The sequence below is a fragment of the Oryzias latipes genome, chromosome 3, assembly GCF_002234675.1.
Source record: "Oryzias latipes chromosome 3, ASM223467v1".
Taxonomy (NCBI): domain Eukaryota; kingdom Metazoa; phylum Chordata; class Actinopteri; order Beloniformes; family Adrianichthyidae; genus Oryzias; species Oryzias latipes.
This window is the reverse complement of record NC_019861.2, coordinates 2,529,347-2,550,824: the sequence shown is the minus strand read 5'-3', so window position 1 is coordinate 2,550,824 and position 21,478 is coordinate 2,529,347. Positions and strand designations below refer to the sequence as shown.

Sequence of the window (21,478 nt, the reverse complement as noted above, 5' to 3'; positions counted from 1 at the left end):
TGCCCGACTTTCTGCCCGACTGCCCCACAGAGAGCAACTCCCGTCCCTCCACCTTCATCCTGCCTTAGTGACACCGCCTGATCTCATGAACCGTTTTGCTGAGTTCTGTCATTTGGCTTTGTCATCATTTTTTATTCTGTTCTGTTCTACAACTGGATGGTCTGGAATCATCCACTTTTTGGTTTGTAAAGTTTTACTAGGTGCCACCAAAGGTGCTTAAAATTGCAATGTCATTGTTTAAAGTACATTAAAATGAAAAGACGTAAGTAAGTAAATCTTTATTTATATAGGACATTGCAGACAACGACTCACAAAGTGCTTCACAATGTTAAAACAATAAAAATCAGAGAAAAAAATCAGGACGCCACGGGGAGTCTAAAGCAGGAAAAACCCAAATAAAACACACTCAGGCATAGAAGTAAACAAACAAACAAATAAAAAATGAACACAAGTAAAAGTCAGCTAAAAGCTCTCCTAAATACAAACGGAGATAAAAACACTCGACTGAGTCAATCTGGTGCAGAGACAGAGGGGGGTCATTCCAAAGTCGGCGAGGTCTCCTCTAGCTTTAAAGCCAGTTTTTGGAACATCAAAGATTCCTATTGGTGGACCTCAAGGAGCTGCAGGACTGTAGGGAGTTAAAAGGCCAGAAATAGAGTTTGGGGTTTGTCCGTGCAAGGCTCTAAAACCTCAAATTAAAATGGATTCTAAATTGAATAGGAAGCCAATGTAGCGCTAACAGCAGAGGGGTGGCATGAGAGCGCTTATTGGTTCCAGTTTAAAGCCTTGCTGCAGATTTTTGGACCAATAGGAGACATTGAAGAGACTTTTTGTTAAAACAGGTAAATTGAAGTGGTCTAAACGAGAAGAGATAACAGCCTGGATGATCAGACTTGGAGACAATTGTCTTCAGTTTAGCCACGTCCCTCCTTTAACTAGGAGCTTTGAGTCAGAGTCTAGAGACATAAACCAGACACCAAAAAGAAAATAGTACATAAAATAGATTAAGATTATTATATTGAAACAAGCCAAGACACAAATGTTTCCCAGTTTTATTCTAACTTCTCAACATCCATCTAACCTTTTCCTTTGTTTTGAAGTACAAACGTTTAGTTGCAGAGAATGGATGTGTTGGGTCCGTGTTGCAGGTCTGATGGTTCTCTGGTTGGGTTTCAGGTAGAACCACAACCATGCTGAAATGGTTTTCTGGAGAGGAGGGAGAGCCCGGCTCTGGAGTGAGTACACCTCTCACTATGCTTTGGGATGAAGTAAAAAAAAAACACTTCTGCAGTCAGACTCTTCCTCTCCTTCCTCTCGTTGCTTTCAGGGTCCAGGCTCTCCCCGCAGTGCTGCTGGGGGGGCCCCGGTTGCCGTGGAGGAAGTGGCGGAGAGGCTGGCTCAAACGGAGCGGCTCGTCACGCAGCTGAAGGATATGATCCGGGAAAAGGACGCAGCTCTCCGGTCCAAGGATGAGCAGCTAAAGGTGAGGGTGGGGTCTTTCCCTCTGGAGGCCATGGCTGACCTGTACTGTCACTCATCACGCGGGGCGGAAGTGCCTTTTAACAGAGAAACGTTTTTATTTAGTCATACTGACATTTGTGTTTTAGGCAACAAAACTTCAAACACTCAGACCTGTTTTTGGGCGACTTCTTAGGTTCTTCTATTATCAGACACAGTTGTGTTTTCTTCTGTTGTGTTTACTTGCACACCTTACGTGTTTAGACGGATGTCTTCCGTCTTTATTGAACTAAACTTTTTTTGGGTCTTGTGACCGTTGAGTTCTTTGTGGTTAAGTACTATTTCTTCATTCAGGTCTTGTTTGCTGTGCTGCTAAAAATGAAAAGGTTATCAAAGGTTTAGTGAACACACATCCTTCACTGTGGTTCACCGTCAGTCAATTGGAACCGACCCGATTTGGAAGAAGCGAGCTTGTGATTGGACGTCCTTTTGTTTGCATTACATGTACAGAGAGAGACACAACAGGAAGTCAAACAGATTATTCACTTCCTGATGGATTTTATGGCTCAACCTGCTTCATATCTGTGTTTTCAACCGGTCAACTCGGTTCATTTCTGTAAATGAAAATCGTTTTTTCTGAGCTAAAAACATCAACTAAACCAAGGTGGAACTTTTATAAGTAAATCATGAATTTTCAAACTAAAAACAACAAATAAGGAAACATTAGCATGAATAGACAGGAGTTATTGATCCTAACAGAAGATGGATTCATGGATTTGACGAATGGTGTCGTGATTTCAAAATGAACTGTGATAAATAGTTAATGTTTGAATTTTATCAGACGGACTGTGTCCGAATTCCCGGCCTAACCCCTAACTGCGACATAGTATGTAGTGCCCTGGATTTAAAAAAGAAATTCAGACACCATTAGGGCTGCACGATATGAGGAAAACTTGCGATATGCGATATTAGTGATCAATATTGCGATAACGATAAATTTGCGGTAAATAAACAAATAGAAAAATAAACAAAAACATCATTCCCATTTCATTGCAACAGTTTAAAAATTATACTCCAAATGACCCTCATCGACATGGGGGACAAACGCCAGGGTGGCTAACCCTGGTCCTCAAGAGCCTCAACCCTGTCTGTTTTCCAATTCTCCCTAGACTGCTCGATAATGATAACCAAAATCAGGTGTGTTCAGTCAATCAGGATGTGAAATCACTTGAGTCAGCCAATCAACAGCAAGCTGGTTAAGGAGAGCTGGAAAACAGGCAGGGTTGAGGCTCTTCAGGACCAGGGTTAACATAATAGGCCTCCATCTGATTGGTCAACAATGGGAAGGCGTCCATCTGATTGGTCAAAGCATAAAGGGATTTATTTGATTCGTTAAATGCTTCAAGCTGCTAGAAGATTGTTTTAACACATTTTGGGTTTGCGATTTATTGCGATATTCGCCGCCTTTTGCGATATGCATATTGCAGAGCTGGATATTGCGATAACGATAAATTTGCGGTATATTGTGCAGGCCTAGACACCATGCTCACTACTATTTTTGTTTTTTAAAACGGCAGATATGACATCATCGATTTCCCGAGGTTTAAATCTAAATATTGTCATTTCCAGACTATAGAGCGCACCTGACTATAAGCCTCACTCATTACATTTTTAAAGGATAAACCATTTTGTACATGCATAAGCTGCACCTGTCTGTAAGCCGCATGTGCCCACAATGAAACATGTGTTGTAGAATGAGGATGTGTATGTGCTGAAACTGTGCGCGTGTGTAAGAAGGAGGGGGGAGCGAGAGCAGCAGAGGGAGGGAGGAGCTCGTACAACGCAAGAGGGTGAGGGAGCACACAGCAAAAGTGTGTTGGGGGGGCGCATTCATGTTTGATATACAGAATGAAGGAGAACAGTTATAAAAGAAGGTTTCCCCCAGCAGAACGGTGAATGATTCTTTATTAACCCGCTCTGGAGGCTCTGAGGATCTCCCCTGCATTTTCTGACCACCATCAGAAAGAAAGAAAAGTAATGCAGGAAAGGTTCTAATCACATTTTGTTGTTGTTGAAAGTTCTGCATATGGTGCGTGATTTGAACTATAATAAACACATTTATCTTATCCATTTATCTTATCTTATCTTATCCTTAATAATTTAATTTTTCTGCGAGTCCTTTGTTCAAACTTCAAGAGCTTCTGGGTGAATTTCCATCGTATTCATTTTCATTACAAGCTGCATGCGTTCTTGAGTGCGCGACAGGGGGTGGGGGGGGTCGCAATAGTCCCGACACTGCGACTCCTGCTGCTTCATCACCGCGGTGATCAAATGTCCCACACCGTCACAGCTCTACCCCAGAGTGGGTTAATAAAGAATCAATCACTGTTATTCTGGGGGAAACCTTTAATTACTGTTCTCCTTCACTCCTAACAACAAACATGAACATGCGCACACCCCAACACACTTGTGCGTGGTCTGCACACGCAGCGCGCTTACACACACACACACATACTCATTCTACAACACCTACAACACCTATATATTTTGTTAATTAGTTAGTGGTTAGTTGTTACTGTTATTTGTTAATAAAGACTACTGTGTTGTAATTATTACTTGTACCGGTATTCGTTTGCGACGCGGCCGCCAGGGGAATTTTGTGTTGGGGGGGGGGGTTAAACCGCGACATTGCAACTCCTGTTGTTTCATCACTGCGGTGATCCAAAGTCCCACACCGTCACAGCTCTACTCCAAACAGAGCCTGTGACGCGGCAGCAACATGGTAGTAACAGCACCAACAGGGCTGGTTCACAAACATGAACGTAAAAGTCACTGAGAGCTTTCTTCATCTTCCTCCTGTGCACTGAAACCATGGAAGTCTTCCTCCTCAGTGTGGGATTGGAATAGCGTCAGACATTCTTCACCTCTCTCTCTCAGTCTCTCCTTCGTTGTCATCAGTGTCACTCCGAGGTAAATTCCCTCCTGTTCTTGCTCTGTCCTCTCCGTCAGCAGCAGACCGGCTTTTCCAAACCCGTTGGTGATGGTGGATTTTTTCACACTGCTTTAACGATTGTTCTGAACTTGAAAGCTGCTTCATCTGCGTTTCTTCCTGCATTTTCCATGATGAGGGTCTGTTCCTGCTATTCATTCTTCGTGCTATTCGTCTTCCTCGACACATATACCGTATTCCTCCTGTCTCACTCTTACCCTTTCTGCTTGAGCGCCCCCTAGTGACCGTTAGAAGAAATGCATAATAAAGAAAAAAATGCATAAATAATCCGCATCATTGAATAAGCCGCAAGATTGAAAGCGTGTGACAAAAGTAGCGCCTTATAATCTGGAAATGACGGTAATGTGACTGTTTTGTGATAATTATTGATGAGTCCACTGTCTTCTGAAGATAAAATCGTAGCTTGTTTATCAATATTGGCAAAAAATTGTTCAGACGCAATGCATTGTGGTCTGTATTTGCTGATCTAGTGAGCCCCCTGGTTTTTCACAGAGACTTCTGGGAAATTTCTAGGGCACTCGAATTCGGAATTGTAGATTCAGACCGCACTAGAAAATGGTGAACGCGCTATATGGTGCACTATGTAGTGAGTAGGGAAGGAATTGGGACACAACCACGGTCTCCCACATGTTAGGCCTCGTGCAGCGAGCTGCCGGCTCTGTGACCTCAGTGACCTCGTTTGTCTTCACCGTGCTGGCTGTGGTGAGCGCTGAGCACAGGGCCTTCCTCTGTGATCTGATCCAGCCAGTTTGCTGTGCATCATCGAGAGTCCACATCCCTTTAGTCTGCAGGTTCCCAGTTCAAACCGGAACCCCCCCATCACCTGCTGCTCTTCCTGCCATGATGTCTGTCTCCTTACAACTCTCTCCTGTTAACCTCTCCCTCGTGTCTCAGGTGGAGAAAGAGGCGTGTGAGACAAAGTTGTCAAAGCTCCGCCTCCAAAGTAAAGCCAAGGTGACGTCCTTAACGGCACAGTTGGAGGAGCTGAAGAGACGGGGGGACCCTGCCTCTCCAGCTCACAACAAGAAGGTGAGCGCCGCTCTGAAAGTCGGCCTCGACATCAGCGGAGCCGCCAGCATCCGGCCTTCTCATGGCGGACTCCCGCTTCCCTTTCAGGCGTCATCAGAGGGAGCAGAACACGCCAGTCGGGGAAAGATAGTGTTACTGAAGAAGAAGGTGGAAGAACTAGAACAGCAGCTCGCCCACAGAGACCAGGACCTGGAGAACCAGGTCAGCATTCGTTTCTCCACCACATGGTGCCGTGGACGATGAGAAGGATGTGTTGATGTCATCGTGTCGTTTGCTGCTCGTTGTTTTACGTCTCGGCTCATGGCGTTATCAAATCTCGCCACCAGCTTTGCTGGTGTTCCTTTGAAAGCCAGAACTGCACCTGAAACATCAAACCACAGCTGATTTTAGACACAGGTTTAACATTAATGTTATTTTTTTTGTTCTTATATAAAATAACATTAATGTTAAACCTGTGTCTAAAATCACTGAAGTGATAGGCAACAGTTCCCTCCAAAAACCACTGCAGGAAAGAGGAAACTTGTTTTTTTTATTCATTTAAAAAACAAATGAAATAAAACAACTTGTCTATATTAAATTCAACCAGCATGTTTCCATTTGCTGCTCATCATTCCCTGTTCCTGTTAATAAGCCCCGCCCATTATCCCTCTTCACTTCCTGTGTCATCGACTGATGGTTAGAAATGTTAAAGCGAGCTAACTTCAAAGATTCACTTAAGGCGAGGATAAATGTTGTCGTTTCTGCACAAATAGCAGATTGAAATAATTCTCTGACAGAAAACTACTTTTCTATTCAGCTTTTCCTGAGAAAATCCAAACATTTATTTTTAACTATTCTTAACTAGTACACTTGTCCCTTGTTTACTGGGAAGCATGCGTTCCATAAATAATCTGCGATCAGTGAAATCTTTAAAGTAACATTTTCTCCACTTTTCTCAGACAGACATGAACACTTTCACTATTTTCTCTCTCAGAAAATAGTTCAAACCTTCATAGATAAAAGTGAGTCTGAAAACAGTCAAAGATTTATGTAAATGATGTCAACTGAACGTATTCTGTGCAGGAGACACGACAGAGGAGACTGATTTATCTACAGCCAATCGGGACGCAGAACATAATTCACCGTAAACAATGGACAACATGCAATATTGCAGTAAAAAAAATGTGTGAATCAGTCAGACCAGTAATGTACTTAGTGCAGCCTGAAGGAAAACTGCTGCAAAGTACCAACATGCTTTCTAAGTAAATGCAGGTGTAGTGGCTGAAAAGACCCAAACGGGAAAGCCGGGTGAGGATCTTTGAGCAGAGTTAGACTTCTTCATGCAAAGCCTTCATCAGCTTCTGAATGTTCCAAATGTTGCTGCTTGTCTCAATCCAGAATCTTCTGACTCTGCAGATCATTTTCATCATGACAATATCAATGTTATGGATAGCTGAGGGAAACGCAAACGGCCACAGATTTTCCAAAAACAGCAAATGTAGACTTCAGTTAAAGCGGGAGTGTCTTCCCAGAATCCATCTGGAATCACTGAGCTCTCCTCTGGAACAGACTTGATGTCAGGTTCTGAGCGTGAGCAGAGGCAACACTGGTCTTGGAGATCAACAGGAGCTTCTGGACCTTCGGGGCTTTGCTCTCCGGTTAAAAAAGCGTTACAGCTTTTTGTCTTAATCTTTACAGAGAAAGGAGATGCAGGCGCTTCTGCAGCGGGGGGAGGAAATGGATGCCATGCTGACAGAGAAAGAGAAGAGGCTGGAAGAGAAGGAAGCTTACATCGTCCATTTGCAGACGGGGTTGTCTGGAGAAAAACTCGGCCCGCCAGCGCCAGAACCTCAGGTTTGTAGAAGCTTCTGGAACTTCCTTATTATTAAGGACAGCCTTATGAAAGAAATGTTTGAAGAGTTACAAGACATACATGAGTTTAACTGAAGCCTTTGACCTCCTCAGCTGGCAGAAGGAGGCAACAGGGGAGCGATGGAGGAGCTGCAGCTGCTGGTTCAGAGTCTGACCAGGAAGGTGGGAGAAGCCGAGGAGCGCTACAGTTTGCTGCAGGAGCAGACGGACGGGCTCAGAGCGCTGCTGACCTCCGAACAGGAGCAGTACAGCCAGAAGGAGAGCATGTACAAGCAGAACGTAGGGTTTTGGCTGCTCAAATCCCGCAGGATCGACACTTTGGTCGGTATTGGACTGGAAGGTGGTTTGTGCTGTTTGCAGATCCAGACGTTCAAAGACATCATCCTTCAGAAGGATAACCAGCTGACGGAGATCAACCAGATGCACGAGCAGGAGCTCTTCAAGCTGGCAGCAAAGTCCGATGCCAGCGCAGACTTGGAGCAGGTAGCGGCTGCGCTGTCATCCAGCTGAAATGAGCTCACAAATCCCACAATGCACTGCTTCTTCAGACGCACGGACCTGTGAAGCGGGGCCAAAGTTTCTTTTATTGAAGATGTTTCTATTTAGGAAGAATCACTAGATAGAAGGTCGCTGCTTCCTACTGATTAACCCTCCTGTTCTGTTCATTGGTGAGGAAAGGAAATGGTGTTGCCGGGTCAATTTGACCCGGTGCATGTTTAATTATCCAAAAGATGTCTGACACCAAAAAAATCCTAACAAGCAGTGTGAATATTTCATTACTAGCTCCATTACTAATCATTTATGTTTTATTTTGTTCAAACTTTTTTTTAATGTTTCACAACTTTATTACTTTTGAAAGACCATCATATAAAATAAAACAGTTTTATGTATGTGATTGGGGTGAAATATGTCTCAAAGCTGCAAAGAAAGAAATACTGACATTCCTGACACCCTTGTAACCTCCAGTTTGACTGCTGGGTCCAATTGACCCGATCATTATCTATAAACAACGCAGGAGGTGGTTGCAAATATGTGAGATGAACCATTTTCATATTATATGTTGATTACACTAATTAAGGCAAGCAGAAGAAGTTTCATTCATTCATTTTCTTAACCGTTTTCCCCTTTCGGGGTCACGGGGCTGCCGGAGCCTATCCCGGCCACTTGTGGGCGAAGGCAGGGGACAACCTGGACAGATCGCCAGTCTGTCTTTTTCCTTAATGTTCACATTTTAAAAGGGTCAATTTGACCCGTAACATAACAGGAGGGTTAAACTGCAGCATCCTTTGCGACGCAACATTTTTTAGGAGAAAGTTTATACATAGCAGCAGGTGTTCATCAGAAAATCACCTCGGAGTTGTGGGCGGGACTGTTAGCGTAGGGCAACCCTTCCCCCCAGACCCACTGTTCTTAATAGATGAGACGATGTGGCCAAGGGGCCCACGTGACCCATTTGTGATGTTTTTCAGCTACACTGATGTCACCATTGATTCTTATGGGTTAAATTCCTTTATCGTTGTCCTCCATCATGAGAAACATGTTAAAAACACTATTTTCATCTTAGTGGGACTTTAAATAAACCAAACCAGTCAACCACTGCTAGTCAGTCAAATGACAGAAGTTCACATTTATGTCATTTTCTAACATTCTGGATCTTGACATATCTGTTGTGCTTAAACACAGGAGTTAATATTTTCACAGATTTCTGAACAACAGTGGTTTCACTAAAAATGTGGCTGTTGTGAACTTTCTCCTCTTCAGCTTCTGAAGGCCCTGAAACAGAAGCTTCATGAGAAGGAGGAGGTGCTGCTGGGTAAAACCCAGGTGATCGACGTTCTGCAGGGGGAGGTGGACAGCAGGGACCAGCACGTAAAGGTCAGTGCAGAGCTCATCTCGTCAGACCCGTCCTCGCAGCAAAACGCTGCAAACTATTGAGCGTTATGATTTAATGCGGAACCCGACGGATCGCAGGAGCTGACGGAGCGTCTGCGCCGGCTCCAAGTGGAGCGAGAGAGCCTGGAGTCCAAGATGGAGGCGGAGAAGCACGTGATGCGAGCGCAGCTTCGAGACCTCATGGAGAAGCAGCAGATGGAGGTGCGGCGATTGACCGAGCAGCACAACGCGCAGATGGACCAGATCCAGCAGGACCTGCTGGGGCAGCTGCAGGACTTGAAGAGGGCCTCGGCGGCGGCAGAAGCCCCCCGTCAGGACGCTGCAGATCCAGCCTCCCTGCAGCGGCTGGCTGAGCTGGAAGGTTGGTCCCCCACACCCAACCCAGACTGCTTTTTTAAACTGAATATCAATCTGCATGCTGTCAAACACAAGAGGACTTGTGTCACTACTTTAGAAAACTCTCTTTCTGTTCATTTATTTCAGCTCAAGCAAAGCAGAAAACTGAAGAAGCCAGCAAATCTGACACCAAGTTCCTCAAAATGAAAGCTTGGTCTAAATCTCGGATTCGACAGCTGGAGGAGGAGTTGAAGAAGAGTCAGGTGAGACGTTTCAACGCTGTCAGACATTATGACGCCTGTCGAGATGTCCATTTTCAGAAATCGATAGACGACCCAGCGTTAATTCCTGATAATGGACACCTTGAAGGGCATTGTCCCTGTTTTGTACCATGGTGCAGGTGAATACTCCATTCTGATTGGCTGCTGGGTGTGGAGTAATGAGTGATAACCGCACGCCTAAAAGAGTAGTTCCGGTGACGTAACCTAAATGTTCTGTTTCACTCTGCTGGCTTCTTTGAAACAAGATCGGCGAGTATAGACCACAATGCATTGGGTTAAAACATTTTTTCCATAAAAATGTAAATAAATGTGTTTCTTTAATAAAACATTGATGCTTTTATCTTCAGAAGATCAATTCGATTTTTATCTTTGTGAAACTGTTGACGTCATATCCGCCGTAAAAATAACCAAATAGAAAGTAGTGAGCATGCCGTCCGAATTGCTTTTAAAATCCAGGGCTCTACATAGTGCCCCACTATCTAGTTTTTTAATAGTTAGGGGTTAGGGCGGGAATTTGGATATAGTCCATGTTTGTTTTAGACGGGGCTTTTTTTGCGTTGCTGTCAGTGGCAAATACTGATACAAACGCCCGCAGTTCCCTCTAGTGGTTGGTAGTGGGAAACCTAAAGGACAACCCGCTGTTAGTGGAGAAAATGACTAAATGAGCCAATATTTATGTTTTAAAATCACATAAGTCACTCCTGAGTATACGTTGCACCCCTGGCCAAAATATGGGGGGGAAATTGCGACTTATACTCAGAAAAATACAGTACATTCCAAGTTTCCACTGTGCTGGTTACCAGCTGGTGTTCAGGCCGGCACAGGAACATTCAGGGCATGTGAGTGGAACTTCTTTTTTAGGTATCCATTATCACTTTTTCATGGAGCCAATCAGAATCAAGTCATAACCCGGAGCATAGTATAGGTTTTTTACTTTTTACTTTTATGTCCTGTCGGGTCTTTTGCTCCTGTGGGAAGAGTTTGTGTGACATTATCATTTCCCGCCTGTGTAGGCCGGAGCTGCCCCACCTGACCTGATGTCTCTTCGAAGTCGAATCACAGCGCTTGAGGAGGAAAGGGAGGAGATGCAGTGGAAGGTGGAGCAATACGAGGAGCTAAAAGCACAGAATGGTAAGAAGAAGAACAGGACCTTTAACATCACCTTTGGCCGGACTCTGACGTCTTTGAGCATTTCCAGGAATGCTGGAGGCTAAGTTGGTGTTGTACGAGGAGCAGCAGAGGACGCTGCAAGCAGAGCTGGAGCAGTTCACCAAGAGAGCCGCTTCTCAGGTCAGCTGCCAAGCCGCCATCTTCAGAACGTCCCGTGTGGGCACAGCCTGAACCCTGCTCTTTCTGTCTGCACGCCGCCGCCGCCAACTTCAGGCCAGCGAGTCTGGCAGCGCTGACGACACTCAGAGCCAGGTGCTGGAGTGGCAGGAGATGGTGGCCGAAGCCACCAGCGCCAAGGATCGAGCCCGCGAGGAGAAGATGGCCATGGCTCTGCGCATCAGCCACATGGAGGAGGAGAGAGAGGGTGAGGCTGGACGCTGACACACAGGCCCACACAGACAACAGAACCACAGCAGGGAGGTGAAACCCTGAAGGCCACATCACATTTAACGTTCTCAGACTAATTCTTCTTCTTCTTATTCTTGTTCAGAACAAAAGGCTCATCTCACTTTAGAAAATACCAATAGAGCTTTTTTGGATTCTGTTACAGAGAGACAGCAGTTCAACACAGCGCTCCTCGCTTTATCACAGGAGTTGTGTTCCGTGAAGTAGTCTACTTAAGTTATTACAATAATTATAGAAGTTTTAAGGCTGTAAAACGCCTCACTACATACTTTATTGGATTTATTTCACACTTTTCTCTCTTGTTTAAACTCTGAAAGTTTAAACCTTCACTCTAAAATAAGTCCAGCTTTATAGAATGAAAGCAAAGACCAAAGATGTATGGAAACGCAGCAAAACCGACCTCATTCTGTACAGGAGACTGATTGACAATGATCTACAACCAATCAGGATGCAGAACACAATGAGCATGGAAAATTGCACTGCGAAAGAAAATCTGTGAGATTGAAGGGTGTCTATAGCAAGGCAGTGGCACTGTAATGGTCGGGGCTGTTTCCACTGTGTAGCCTTAAGCTTGTCTCAGTGGCCTTGTGGTGGAGTGTCCGCCCTCTGACTGGAAGGTGGTGAGTTCAAATCCAGCCCGAGTCTTACCAAAGATTCTAAAAACAGACATTGGATTGGGGGGGTTAAACCACCAAATGGTTCCAGAGCACGGCTGTGTCTGCACCCAGGTCACACTAGGTGTTTGACAGGACTTTAACGATCTACCAAAAATGCAAATAAATGAGAGATTAGATTTTTTCCTAATTCCCCTCCTCCGTTGTTCTGTAATTCATCCCAGTTGCAGGCCAAACAGCAGATCAGGTTTGCCTTATTTAAGCTTGTGTTGATGCCCACAGATGCCTTGATCAAAGTCTGCTGGAGCCTACAGAGATATTAGCTCATTTTTCCATCCTTTGCACCTTCAGTTCTGGATGTCTGGGCTCTGAGCGGCGATCCATGTTCACGCTCTGACCCGTTCACACATTCAGACTTGATGCTCTGCAGAGGAGCAGTGAAGTCGGCCTTTTGTCCCTCTTTTTGGTCTGGAGCCCCTCCTCTTTAAACTGACGCTTTAACCCGTAACCCCGAGCCTCTCGCTGCGACCGATGCCCGCTAACCCTTTGGAAATCCGGTCCGTTCATCACTGAGGAGGTTCGTCTGCAGAGTTCGGCTCGTCCTTTTCATGGCTTGAATGTTCAGCAGCAGAGGAGGCGGCAGCAGCAGCAGCAGGATCGGTTCATTTGTTGAGCACCAATGAAAACCAAAAGAAAACGGTGAACATATACAGACACCATGAACTTTATTGAACTAAACAGTAGCATTCCACTGGGAGCGCTATGAAAATAGATCAAGAGACGAACAGAGTGGGCCTTGAAGTCACGTTTACAGCCGTGTTTTTAAACCCTAGTTTTATTCTGTGTTTGGTATGTTGGGCTGGAAGATGCTGTCAGCCACACGCAGACAAACACGGGTGTCACACGGGGGACTCCGATCAGCTCAACCAACACTGTGTTGCAACAGTTTAAAATAATTCAAACCCAATTAAAAGTCCAGGCTAAAATAGTCCATCCAGTCCAAAGCCGCTCGCACAGGGCCAGCGTTGAAGCCGGTCGTGGAGGAGGAAACACACAAAGAGGAACTTCAGCATAGAGACGGAACAGGAGGAGAGCAGACTGGACTTTATCACCTGTCGGCAGGCATGCCGGTTCTCCATGCAGCTTCCTGGTCGGCCCCCCCTGTGCAGTTGACGCCCCGAGGCTCCCGCTGCGTCCCGAAAGCCTCCCGATCAGCTGACGATCGGCTGTTGGGCCGCTCTCCCTGCGCTCACGCTCGTCTCCCCATGTGCGGTCCACCTCGAGTGCCCTTTTTTTTTAGTGCTGACTCAGGTGTTCCTCAGTTTGAGCCTCCGCCCCCTGTACCTGCTCGGAGCTATATTTATGCAGTGGGGGGGGGTCCTGAAGTCCACGATCCAAATGAATCGCACAGCATGCAGTAGGAAATGATGCTGAATGGGAAAGCACACACAGAATAATTTCACACTAAAGGAAATCCTAACACACCTTTGACACTGAGGGTTCCCACGTTACTGTTCATGTCTGCGCTCTGTGGAGTAAAACGAAATAAATCCTGTAAATGTTCCTTTTGGAGCCCATTTTCCCATCAGGCTCCACGGTGAGCTTCAGGTTTACGGTTCACTCTCCCATGTCCTCTGTGACTGAACATCTCTGTTTCTGTGTTTTCCCTGTCCTGGCTGTTGTCCCGGGAGAGTGGGTTACTCTGTGCTGCCTCCCATCTCGTGGAGCTCCGCCCTCCCCCTCCAGCTCCTGCTCCAGGGATGGGAGCAGCCACACAGAACGGTTTCCCATCAGTTTTGTGCATGCAGGCTCCCCCCAAAACCTTTGGGTGCAGCTCCGCCTCACTGTCCCGCCTGCAGCTTCCTGACGTTTGGGGGGCGAGCTGGGGGCAGGACAGTGGTGGGGACCCACCTCAGAGCCTGTTCCTCCCTTCTTCCCCTCTCCTCTGTTATGATTTGACATTTCCTTTTTGTTTTCCCCTCCACGGTTTTTGCTGTGGACTATTGTGTTATCGTCCCGACAGACTTTGTCTAACACAAACACACAAACCTCCAGTCTGTCCCGGCTTGACAGGACCTGCACTAACTGAACGTGACGAAGACTAATGCAGGGAATCTGTCTGGCAGCCTCACACTCCTCCTTCATGCACTGATTGTTGTTCAACTCTTTCTAATGGTGGAAGAAACGCTTTGGACTAGTTCTACTAACTGTTACTGTTGTGTTCCATGACACCTAATGATCCTAACCACCAGCTCTGTCGTAATACTTCCATGAACCCAATTGAATTGTCAGCAGAGGAAACCTTCTGCCTCTGTCTTCAGCATCACTCTGCCCCCCCTCGTCTGATGTGTGCTCGCCTGACGAAGGTGTTGATGTTTGTGGTGTTTGCTGTGTGGAGTGAGCGACGCCAAAGCAGAGTCACTGCAGTGCCGAGAGGACAGAAGAAAGTTTTATTTAGGTCAGACTGAGATGGTCAACGGTTCCTTTACCCCCCCAACCTGGAAGCTACAGGGAGGAGAACCTGGCTGAGACGGGGCAGCACGATATGAGGAAAACTCGCCATTTGGGATATTGGTGATCAATATTGCGATGGCGATATAACTTGCGATACATAAACCAACAGCACAACATCTATAAACACCATTTCCATTTAACATAACTTAAATTTCACTCCAAATGACCCTCGTCTACATAGGAGGCATCTAACATCAAAGGGCTCCATATGATTGCTCAACTACGTGAAGGGATTTATTTGATTTGTTAAATACTTCAAGCTGCCATAAGATTGTTTTGGCACATTTAAGGTTGATATTATAAATTTTCGATTTATTGTGGAGGCCCACGCTGAGATAAAAAGCTATGCAGCACCTTAAGCCTAATAACCGTCCAGTGAAGGGAGAGTTGGATGGTTGAGGGACAAAAGGGTCAAAAGAAGGTCAGTCTTTTGTCTTTTATTAGCTAACTGGTTTAGTCAGATCAAGTTCTAACGTGCAGCAGAAAAACACGTTCTCAGTTCTTTTATCCATGAGATGCCATAAACCGAAGCATCTTCTCCACCTTATTGTAGAAATCCAACGTCAACGCCAAACTTAAACACTCTTTCAGGAAAAGGTTGCATCACTCGATCGTCAAAGAAGAAGAAAAAGGCGTTCCTGGTGTTTTTGACGTGTTCTTGTAGCATTTGTTCTGATGATGAAACACACATATATATATGTGGAACATTACATTTCTGTTTTCCAATCTTTGTGAACCAGGAGACGACAAAAAACTGCAGTTTGGCAGAGATTGTGTGTGACGAGCTCCCTGCTGCGCTCCATTCTGATCATCCACCGTCAGACACATGAACGTCTTCTTTTCCTCGTCTGAGCTGGAATCTATACGCCTGGATTGTTCCAGCATGGATCCTCGTTTTTATTAACGTTAGGTTGGGGTGTGAGGGGCTGTAAGCTAGCAGGAGAGAATGAAAGACAGGTGGATGATGGGAAATGAGGGGCCGACTTGCTGTCAGACTCTGCAGAGTTTGGCTTTAGGACCACAACACTTCACAACAACACTAGGCGGAAGAAGAACGGGGACCAATAATCTGTCCAGCTGGGGTTCTGCATCAATCTGGACTAAAAGACGAAACAAAAAGTACACAAGTTTTGTGATGAATCTGCTTGACTTAATGGTTAAAGGCCCACTGTGGTCCGCATTCCCAGCTTGAGGCCGACCCATCATGCTTTCTGCGTCACAAACACAATCATTTTCAAACGGTATTTTTTCATCTGCTCCTGATTCTCAACCGTTTGAATAAAGAAATACTCAGAAATGCAGTTTTGACCTTAACTTTCTCCATCAATGTCCTCCATCATGAGATAAAATGGTACAAGAACACGTCAAAAAGCCCGTTTTCATCAAGCAAAAGGCACTTTTATTTGCAGAAACGACATTATCGTGGGATCTTGAACTGGGCGGAGACATGAAGAGGATGGAGAAGGTCAAAGGTTGAGAAAGTGCTGCTGCTCCTCACCTCAGCAAACATGTGGATGAAAGAGTGTGAATCCTGAAGCTGTTCCTGTCAGTCTGCTAACTGCTTTAATCTGGAATCCACAGCTGATTAACGCCCCCTCCCTCCTCCCACCCCCGTCCCACCTGCTCATAAAACCGGCCTCTTGTCACAGAACGGATGGGAACCTGTTTGGCTTCCAACCGTGTGCTGCTTGCATCCTTTGCTGCTAAACGAACCCCTCCGTCTTCCCACCTGTCCGGACGACCACGCGTGCTCGCCGTCTGGGCGCCGCTCTCTGTTGCACATCGGAGGTTGCGTGCACGCCTCTGACCGCGCCGCTGCGTCTGAACGGTCCTCCCGCTGTGGAAGCGTCTCTGTCTTTGCCTCCTCGTTGTCGCCGTCTCTCCTGTTTGATGTTAGAAATATGTGCAGGTCCCTTATATCTCCTCCCACCACCAGAACCATCGTGTCATGCTTCTTCCATCTGCCCTCCACCTCTGAAATCCTCCTCCTCCTCTGCATCATTTACTTCTCATTCATACCCCCCCCTTCCTGTGGCACAAAACTGATTGAGGATGACTGGTTCTTTCCTGGCTGCTCCGATCCAGCTCTGACCACTCGGCAGCAGGAGTTGGAGGAGGAGCTGGCTCACACTCGGGGGCTCGGCCAACACGGAGCCAAGAAGCTGGCGGCGCCGTCCCAGCGAAGCCTGCAGGTGGGTGGAGCTTTCCTCCCGGAGGAATAGACTTTCATCTCATTATATTCTTATAGCAACATTTATCATAAATGACATGAAACTGAGTTCTGCTGCAGACACGCAACTCGACTGTCAATAACTCAGCGTTTCTTGCCATTCTCCACGTCAGGACTTGGAAGTGTTTCAGCTTGCAGCTCAATTTGGATTCATGTTTGTTTTGTCCTCAAAGTTTTAAACTTCATGTTTGAAGTTTTTAAAGCTTCATTGTCTGTGATTTTTTTCTTTGTTTTTGATCTTATTGTCTGAGCTGTAACTCAGAAATTCCCCTGGGATTAATGCCACCGGATTTTTTACATTTATTTTATGCTAAAATAAAAAATAGAAATGACATTCATTTAACCTGCAAGTTTCTGATTTTTGGAAACGACAGATGACATTTAAACTAAATTTCTTCCAGGGGTGGGAATGATTTCAGGAATTAGCAGGCTCTGCTCGGCGCTCCTGGATGAGCTCCATGGGTCGCGTGTCTTCAGCTGCAGTGGACATTCGTAGATGTGTGAAGGAAGCTTTTCTGTTAACTGCATGGAAGAGCTCAAACCAAACAACCACAGGAACCTCATGTCGAATTTCAGGATAGGATTGTTTCGACCCAAAAATCCTCCGTCATTCATACATAGAAGGAATGTATGGATATAATGATGGCGGTTTGAGGTTACTGCGCCTAATCACTGTGACAAAGGCAGCTGTCGCTGTGACATCATCCATAGATGAAGATTTAGTCTGGCTACAACCAAATAAAGTCAATTCAGTCGCCGTTTTTTGGCAGCACGGACGATAAGCAGTGATTGGTCCGAGTGGGTGTGAGGACTCGTCTCTATGGCAACTACTCTGGCCAGTCAGGAGTGAGCTTGTTGGAAGGCCACACCCCTACTACTTGAAAGAGGGCCACAGAAAATCTGTCAAACGTTTTGAATGTTGGACATGGGGGCCAGCAGGCTCCACCTACTATTAGTCATCCATCTGATTCATAAGTTTATGACTTGAATAGAAAAATGTGTGTGTGGGGGTGGGGGGTGGGGGGGGGTTATCAAGACCACGTTAAAAAAAGGCATCAGATCAAGAATAATTATTCTGACCAATAGAATGACGGAGTAACAGCTGTTTATTTCTCTATGGAAGTCTGGGGGATTTTGGCTTCTTGGAGCCACTTCCTGTTTGGAACGCCAGGGGGGAGGGGCCACTCAGTCCAGTTCTCATCTAGATTAGATGCTCTGAACAGATGAACGTTTCACTGGAAGTGGACCAACCTGCTTTGATTATGCTGCTCCCACCCGCAGGAGGACTTCCAGTTTGATGGACAGACCCCCTTCTTGGACGCACAGAGCCCCTCTGAGAGCACGCCGCCTACGGAGGGAGAGAACATGGGAGGTTGGTGGCCTGAGTACAGTACCCCTGACACAGGTGTGGGACCTCGACAGCTGTTACCGGCATGCACTTGGTGGTCTGCACACGTCGTCTTTTGTTCCTCTCCATGACGGTTTATTTGTGTGTCCCGCCAAAGGCCACTTTATGGATCACATGTGCCACTTTCTTTGTGGGGGAGGCACAGTTCCACTCATATTTCTGCTTGTGGACCCAGAGTCTGGGGTCACAAGTGTTTTTGTGTTGTTCTTCACGTTCATCCACTGACGGTGCATGCTGGTTGAGCTGCCTAGTGTTGGTTTGCGGTCAGCGAGCTCCACTCGGCACTGGGGTTGGGAAAATGCTCTTCTGGGTTGGTAAGTTTCTGTTTGGTTGGCTGCATGCTGTGCTAAGTTCTCGCTTCTTCTTGTGGTTCTCGTTGTCTGTTTACCACAAAACCAAAAACATTCGCCCAACACCTTTGGAATCCACTCATCCCAACAGTTTTCTCCCAAATAAAATTAAGGTAACGCAAACAACAACGTGGCATCCCGGAAAAGAGTTTTTTGGTTGAACTTTGTATTTTCCTCACCTTTCCCTGTTTCTCCTGATGGTAAAACCTTCTTAAAAACAGATTTTGGACTCGCACCCTTTAAATATTCATCGTCCTCGGTCCTCATTCAGCTGACATTCATCACATGTCAATCCTTAAAAAATAAAAAACAACAACTCAATATTGAATCAAGTTATTTCATGAATATTTGAATTTATTGCAGATCGCTTCAGGATTTTGGCCCACCCCCCCTCCTCACTGCTGTTGACTGTGTTAAAATATTTAAAGCATGAAAAAAAAGGCAAATGAGGAAAACTGAGCTGATGTTTTGGCTGTTGGTTGTTCGTTGGATTTGGTACTACACCGTAAATATCCCATCTGTCCTAAGCTGTAGATGTTATTTTTTTATTGAAGTGAAAAAAAGAGTCTTTACCAGTCAAGTCTGGCATCTGCCCTGATGTCCTGTTTCTTTCTGACATGATGGTTGGTGATGGGAACAAATATTTGCCCCATCCAGGTTTCTTAACACGTTTGTCACTTAAAGCAGTAGCGCCCAAACCCCGGCTGTGGGACAGTTGGTGCCGGGCCGCAGAGAAGAGAATAAAAACAATTTTCCATGTAATTTATCATTTTAGTCTGAAGGAAGTTTTACTTTGGAAATCTACTGGGTTCTCTTCTTCAGATTCTTTCTTGACGTATGTCAAGTCGCTCCGTCACATGTGGAAAATCCATCCACTACTTTTTTGAACGGGCTGAATTCAAATTTAAAAAAAACCCCAAGTAGAGCTGAGCGGTATCGACTCTTTAATATCAAGATAGTTTTTTTCATATCAGGCGACAAGGAGATATTTCAGGATAGAATCCAAATAACTATTTTGTCAAAGATGAACACTCTGTGGCTCATATGAAATGTGTAACCATCAGCAGGCTGTTTGGATTTGATTTGATTTGATTTGAAATGGTTTGTTTCAAGCAATCAGAGCGAGAGTAATGCACAAAACAATACAATCAGCAGTTATACATTCGTACAAAGACGTGTCAAACTTCCCACCCTGTTCTACCGTAGACATTTTTATTACGTGATTTATCATTATCCAGTTCATAACTTTTATCAGACAGAATTAAGAATCCTAAAGTATCAATAAATCACATGACAAAGATGACTTACTTCATTACTATGTAAAAATAGACATAGCTCTATTTTAGAAATCAACAGAGCACATGCAGATCAAGTATCAAAGGTCATAAATATGTGCAAATAATTTTTTCATTTACTAAATAAATATTTATTTCCTATGATACTTTAACCCTTGTGCTATCCTAGGCACTTTACCATTGGGAGTTGGGTCATCTAGACCCACTAGACAGTGTTCTGAACCTTTTTCCTTCAGTGATTTGTGATCTTCACTGGTGTCCATGGATTACATGAAATCTTTCCACCTTTATCCACCTTTGTCATGGTAGGGAGAACACGTCAATGTAAGGGGGGGTCATCTAAGATAGAACTAGGGTTAAACCTAACAGATTTACTGAAGGAAGATGATTAAAGCAAAAGAAGTAAAAGAGAACATAAATAAAGGCAGAATGTTAAACTGTTTGTTCAGTTCCATTTAAAAACAAACATTAATTCCACACATAGATTCTAATGTTTTTATCGTCATCTAGCTGTAAACTCAAATCCAATCGTGCTGAGAGAACAAGGACAGATTGAGTTCTGCGTCCAGGTGATCACAATTTTCATGACATCATAAGAAAAAACAAACCTGCTTGGAATCAGAAACACTTCAGAATAAAAGAAAGCTGTGTTTAGCAGGCTGTATGGACTTACTGTCATAGCTCCTTTCCACACCATAATAATCCTTAATATCCAGTAACCGGCTGTCTAATGTGATGACGATGCTGCTAATAAAGTTATTCAAATAGCGGATTCACATTTCACGAAAATACCAGTTTTAGTGGCTTTTTTTTTTAATTCTTCCATCACATCTTAGAAGTTGGATGAGGCTGAAGTTGGTGTCTGATTTCCTTAGCTTCCACGTTGACTGTTATGGGTTAAGGGAACATCCACATTTGATTGGTTTCTGCATGAAATCTAGTGATAAAGTTTAAAGCAGCTGCAGATAATCAACAGAAGATGAAGGGATGAGGGAAGGCTGAAAGATAAACAAACTAAAATTGGACGCCCAATTCCGCCTCATACCAGCAGATCCATGGAAAAATTGTCTGACATTAAAACGGTCCGTCCCCTGAGAAAGGTTGGACACCATGGACTTGAAACTTCTCCAACCATCAAACAAGGTAATGAATGTGAGCCTGACTCTTTCTCCGGACGGCTCCAGGTGGCCTCCGGTCGGTGGTGGAGGAGCTGGAGCTGGAGAGGAACCAACTGCAGGAGCAGATCCTGAGTCTGGAGGAGCACTGCCAGGATTTGGAGGATCGCCTGCAGCTGCAGGCCCGGATCGAAGCTCTGCAGGTAGACGATGGCACGCACATTTCCTCACGCTAAAGACGCAGACCGACGAACGACGTTTGTGTGCATGTTCTGACCTGCGAAGTGGGGTTTTGTAACGAACCCTTCTAACACAGGTGACGTTTGACGTAGATGAGGATGAGCAGCCATGTTGGGTCTCTCAGGTTGGTCGGTTGGGTGGCTCGTGTTGGTGTGCGCTGGAGAGCACCTCTGGCGGTGACGGCTAACGGTGTGGTGTGCCTGTTTAACTCAAAGGAGGGTTTGCCGTGCACAGACTCACTGGGTGCTTTTCAAATGACATGTACCACCAGGACTCTGT

General features: G+C 45.3%; 1 protein-coding gene across 4 annotated transcripts in view; it reads left to right on the top strand.

Annotated features, from left to right (window-relative positions):
- LOC101158337 (golgin subfamily B member 1) overlaps nucleotides 1-21,478 on the top strand; it is a 39,907-nt gene that overhangs the window by 1,423 nt on the left and 17,006 nt on the right. For 2 of the 4 annotated variants that reach the window (XM_023950520.1, XM_023950526.1), the window contains exons 2-18: nucleotides 1,177-1,235; nucleotides 1,328-1,483; nucleotides 5,363-5,497; nucleotides 5,585-5,698; nucleotides 7,175-7,330; nucleotides 7,442-7,627; nucleotides 7,709-7,831; nucleotides 9,110-9,223; nucleotides 9,320-9,602; nucleotides 9,725-9,840; nucleotides 10,872-10,989; nucleotides 11,057-11,148; nucleotides 11,242-11,392; nucleotides 16,647-16,753; nucleotides 18,073-18,196; nucleotides 21,029-21,162; nucleotides 21,276-21,323. In XM_023950520.1, coding sequence (XP_023806288.1) covers nucleotides 1,191-1,235; nucleotides 1,328-1,483; nucleotides 5,363-5,497; nucleotides 5,585-5,698; nucleotides 7,175-7,330; nucleotides 7,442-7,627; nucleotides 7,709-7,831; nucleotides 9,110-9,223; nucleotides 9,320-9,602; nucleotides 9,725-9,840; nucleotides 10,872-10,989; nucleotides 11,057-11,148; nucleotides 11,242-11,392; nucleotides 16,647-16,753; nucleotides 18,073-18,196; nucleotides 21,029-21,162; nucleotides 21,276-21,323 — 2,202 coding nt within the window. In that variant the 5' untranslated portion in view covers nucleotides 1,177-1,190. The remainder of the gene's footprint in view (nucleotides 1-1,176; nucleotides 1,236-1,327; nucleotides 1,484-5,362; nucleotides 5,498-5,584; nucleotides 5,699-7,174; nucleotides 7,331-7,441; nucleotides 7,628-7,708; nucleotides 7,832-9,109; nucleotides 9,224-9,319; nucleotides 9,603-9,724; nucleotides 9,841-10,871; nucleotides 10,990-11,056; nucleotides 11,149-11,241; nucleotides 11,393-16,646; nucleotides 16,754-18,072; nucleotides 18,197-21,028; nucleotides 21,163-21,275; nucleotides 21,324-21,478) is intronic. The other 2 variants (XM_023950533.1, XM_023950538.1) reach the window with 2 other exon arrangements.